This window comes from Tachypleus tridentatus, chromosome 10 (genome assembly GCF_004210375.1).
Source record: "Tachypleus tridentatus isolate NWPU-2018 chromosome 10, ASM421037v1, whole genome shotgun sequence".
Classification (NCBI taxonomy): Eukaryota; Metazoa; Arthropoda; class Merostomata; order Xiphosura; family Limulidae; genus Tachypleus; species Tachypleus tridentatus.
The window spans coordinates 151,665,184-151,670,130 of NC_134834.1; the positions used below are offsets into that span (position 1 = coordinate 151,665,184).

The window sequence follows — 4,947 nt, forward strand, 5'->3', positions numbered from 1 at the left end:
TGAGTATCTGGAGTAACTTTTTCCACACAGGTGCACAAAAATGGAACGCTATCATCTTTGAGCGTTTTATCCCTAGCAGCCTCACTTTGAAATCAATGTAGCGTACACATGGAGATACTCTAGGAGTAAAAACGATATTTAGTAAATATATAGGCTTTCAGTAAAGATAACTTTTATTACTCAAGTAAAATTGATGCCTTGATGTTTTTGTCAGAATTTTAGATCCTCAGAACTTTGAGATTTTTCTCCCATTCAAATCCTTATTTGTGCCTTTCAAAAAGGCTTAAGAATTTATACTTGTGTCAAAATTTTGTTCGTCGTAAGTTTATGTTGTTCTACTAGAAGGTTGTCTTTATAATGTAACGCTACACAAAGGGTTATCTGTCCTTTGTAACTAGTAGCATGTGTTTCTTACAAATTGTTTTTAATGGTGATGTATTTTCTTATGGTATGGACGACGTTTTTCAACATTAGGCCTAACATATTGTCATATTAAAAGTATCATTAATGTATTTTCATTGCGTACAGTTCATATTTATTTATAAAATTCGAATATTATGATTTGACTACTTACAAACATCTAAAGCAAGAACATGGTTAGTTTTATTGTACTGCCGTATTAATTATTATAAATGTAAGGTTGGCATGCTGACGTCATAAAGACTTTACTCAACGTTTGCTGGACACTACTGTTTATAAAGCATTCATCCATAACATTAAAAACTACCAACAATACAAATTAACATAACTGAGTTTGTGGCTATTTTCTGTATAATATTTTTAATAATAAAATACTAAACAAGGCTCTCTAGTGCCACCTAGTGGAGGCATGAAACATTACTTTGTTTTAACACAAATTTCATAAAATACTGTATTCTTTGATTTAATCTTATTTTACAGCTTGAGAAATATATTTACGAGATCAAATAAACAATGATAATAAATTAACATTATGAACTATCAAAAAAGTCTATGTGATTTGGACTGTCAATGTTCACGTTTATGATTTAAGTAATGGAGATTTTTAAAACAATTCACTTTGTTTACTAGATCTGTTTTCTCTACATATGATACACTTAAAACAACTATCTGGCTAGAACGTTTTGAAACCCTGAATGTCTTCCAAGTATCAGGAATGCAAGAGATGAGCTGAAAAGAAAAATTATGAATATAAAAGAAAGTTGTATGTATAAATTGTTATACACTGGCACACTTCTGATAATTACTTTAGCTTGAGACTACATTAACCTATTCACAAACTATATGGTTTTATAACAAGCTGCCCCATTACTTTTGGGTTATGTTATCAATTAAACATTAGTTCATCGCTGTGAACTACAATAATTAAAATACAGAAGAAATCTCAAGTGATTCTATAAATTCAGGTGTCTCTTGCTAAAAAAAAGTAAAACGATTATACCTTTCATACAAAGTATACTTGCTGTAGATTCATGTCCATAAATAACAGCATATTCAAGTTAAAAGCAACACTAACCTTTCTTAGTTATCACAAACTATTAGTGACCTACATATTATGGTCAAGAGCACATCATAAGCTACTGGGTACTTGAAAATAAAAGCAGTTCAAGTCCTCCTAGACTTTTTATTCAGAAGTAATAATACACACACTTAACACTCTACCCATGGGTTAAAGATTCCCTTGAATCAGGGACATTGTAAACATTCACATTGGCAGACTAAATTATGGTAAGTGATTTTTACCCATGTATCTCAGTCAAATATACTCCAAACCTACACCAACACTTACACTACATTACAAATTTGCTTTCAGAGAAACAATGTGGAGTATTCTGTGATATACTTTATATACAAGTTTATTTGTCAGTAATGAACGTTTAGAGTATTAATAAGCAATGTTTCCTTCAAGCAGATATATAATCATCAACAGTTGTAGCTTTACAAATGTACCCACACTCACTGGGTACCTTACACATTCACAGACAAGGCACTACGTGTATCTTAAACGCTCACGGACAAGGCACTACGTGTATCTTAAACGCTCACGGACAACGCACTACGTGTATCTTAAACGCTCACGGACAACGCACTCGTGTATCTTAAACGCTCACGGACAACGACTACGTATCTTAAACGCCACGGACACGCACTACGTGTATCTTAAACGCCACGGACAACGCTACGTGTATCTTAAACGCCACGGACAACGACTACGTATCTTAAACGCTCACGGACAACGCACTACGTGTATCTTAAACGCTCACGGACAACGCACTACGTGTATCTTAAACGCTCACGGACAACGCACTACGTGTATCTTAAACGTTCACGGACAACGCACTACGTGTATCTTAAACGTTCACGGACAACGCACTACGTGTATCTTAAACGTTCACGGACAACGCACTACGTGTATCTTAAACGTTCACAGACAACGCACTACGTGTATCTTAAACGTTCACAGACAACGCACTACGTGTATCTTAAACGTTCACAGACAACGCACTACGTGTATCTTAAACGCTCACAGACAACGCACTACGTATCTTAAACGTTCACAGACAACGCACTACGTGTATCTTAAACGCTCACAGACAACGACTACGTGTATCTTAAACGTTCACAGACAACGACTACGTGCATCTTAAACGTTCACAGACAACGACTACGTGCATCTTAAACGTTCACAGACAACGACTACGTGTATCTTAAACTTTCACAGACAACGCACTACGTGCATCTTAAACGTTCACAGACAACGCACTACGTGCATCTTAAACGTTCACAGACAACGCACTACGTGTATCTTAAACGTTCACAGACAACGCACTACGTGCATCTTAAACGTTCACAGACAACGCACTACGTGTATCTTAAACGTTCACAGACAACGCACTACGTGTATCTTAAACGTTCACAGATAACACACTACGTGTATCTTCTTGCACTCTAGGTATCTTAAATGTTCAAAGATAACACACTACGTGTATCTTCTCGCACTCTAGGTATCTTAAATGTTCAAAGATAAAACACTGTGTATCTCAAATGTTCACACATAACATTCACACTTTAGGTATCTTAAAATGTTCACAGATAATACTCACACTCTTTGGGTATCTTAAGTGGTTCTTCATCTGCTATTTTAACTTGATGCAACATGTTTCTGTACTTATATTTGACCAGAAGCACCTTATCTTCCCAAGACAGGGATCATAAAATCCAGCCAGATTACTCTTTAAAAACATGAAACAGAAGTGATATATTTCTTATCTGAATTCTTTCTGTAAAAATTCTGATTAAGGAAATATTAATTTGCAGAAAGAAAGAAAGACTATGAAAAATAAACATTTTCTTCAGTTACTTTGAAAATATCCAGTCAGATTTGAAATGGTGTCAATATTAAATTTCGATTATTGGAATAAAACTCCTCTAACCTACTTTAAATCCTCTCTCTTATTTCTTCTTCAGTTTTACTTATTTAATAATTTTGTCCCCCCCCTTCCATTTTTGGTGTTAGACTTTCCTTTCTGATCTCTTGCTTTTTAATAGTTTCAGGTTTTCAAGATGTGCTACCTTACATATCCATGACTTCAATAAAGATCACTTAACAATATTTCTCAGTCATTCCCAATTTACCTCTAAAGAAGAAAGGTCGGTCTTGTGAACTTTTCATTTTAAGTGTTTTTCCCTATCAGGCTGGTATTAAGTTTACTGAACATACATATTTAATTATGACTGACATTATGAAGTCATTATATAAATATGATGTTAATTATACGTAATATGCTTGAAATAAAATTCTAAATTTCTAGACAAATGTTAAAGTTGCACCTGCCTGGAATAGATAATAGTTGGTTTTGTTTGATGAACCTTAAAAAATAAAAGATATATTTAAAGTTGTTACAAAGTTCTTTCACCAAGTATTAATATAATGTACAGCTAATATATGAAATATGTATATATAATGATGTGACCTTTCTAAGTACAAAGTAGTTACATGGACACACAACAAAAAGTACTGTTATATTTGTACAGACAAATAGAAAATATAATGACACTTCCTGTAATAAAGTGGGCTTACAGCTAGAAGAAAGAGCTATTTGTGTTCACTAAAAGGAATCAAACCAGTAATTTTTAATGTTCCAAATCTATAAGTGTACTGTTATCCTACTGGGGAATGCTAATGTCTCATCATCCAAAAGGTTTCTTACCTTGGAGCATTCATAAAGAATAAGACGAGAATCTCTCACAAGACACTGAAGAGGAATGGTTACTTCCATAACATCCACACTGTGTCTGTCTGGTCTGAAAACAGTTCAGTATTCATTATGAAAGTTGTAGCAATGATGGTAAACAATGTTAGAAACACTTCATAATTAATTAATTACATTACCATTCACTCCTTGACATCTTTCACCCACGTATATATAAATAATAAAACTATGTAGCTGACAATAGTGATCATAAATACTTGGAACTAACAACTACTAAAAACACCAGCTTATCCTGAAAAACATGCAAGGTCAAACCCTTAATAACAAATTTCAAAATGAAAATGTTATATCTAGAAATGTTTCAACTAAACACATCACATACAGAATTGGACATTTCACAAGTACATTATTTTCAAGACCATGGTTTTGCCAGTAAACACATTCTAACAGGGCTTTTATATATATGTTAAAAACAAAGGACTGGAACTGACCTAGAGTCAAGTTCGTTTGATACTTTAGAACTTTTACGGATTTGTTTTTGGACATCTATTTTTTTCTAAAATTACCAGACTATCCAGTTTCATACCCATTTCTCAGATCTGTAAAACTTTACAATTTATTCTGGATCAAACTGGTGTTTAGTTTCAGTAATATGGGAAGTAAAGGTTCAATTTATTTTCCATAATATCTAGAATGTTCTTTATCTATTGTTTCTATGGAACACCTTCCTTGACTTGTATATATGTACTACTGT

General features: G+C 33.5%; 1 protein-coding gene across 1 annotated transcript in view; it reads right to left on the minus strand.

Annotated features, from left to right (window-relative positions):
- Positions 1-1,021: 1,021 nt before the first annotated feature.
- Positions 1,022-4,947, minus strand: part of LOC143230642 (dnaJ homolog subfamily C member 11) — a 29,253-nt gene continuing 25,327 nt past the window's right edge. The window contains 4 exon segments of the mRNA XM_076464515.1: positions 1,022-1,149; positions 3,084-3,182; positions 3,185-3,212; positions 4,191-4,284. Of these exon segments, the coding sequence (XP_076320630.1) occupies positions 1,130-1,149; positions 3,084-3,182; positions 3,185-3,212; positions 4,191-4,284 (241 nt within the window). The 3' untranslated portion in view covers positions 1,022-1,129.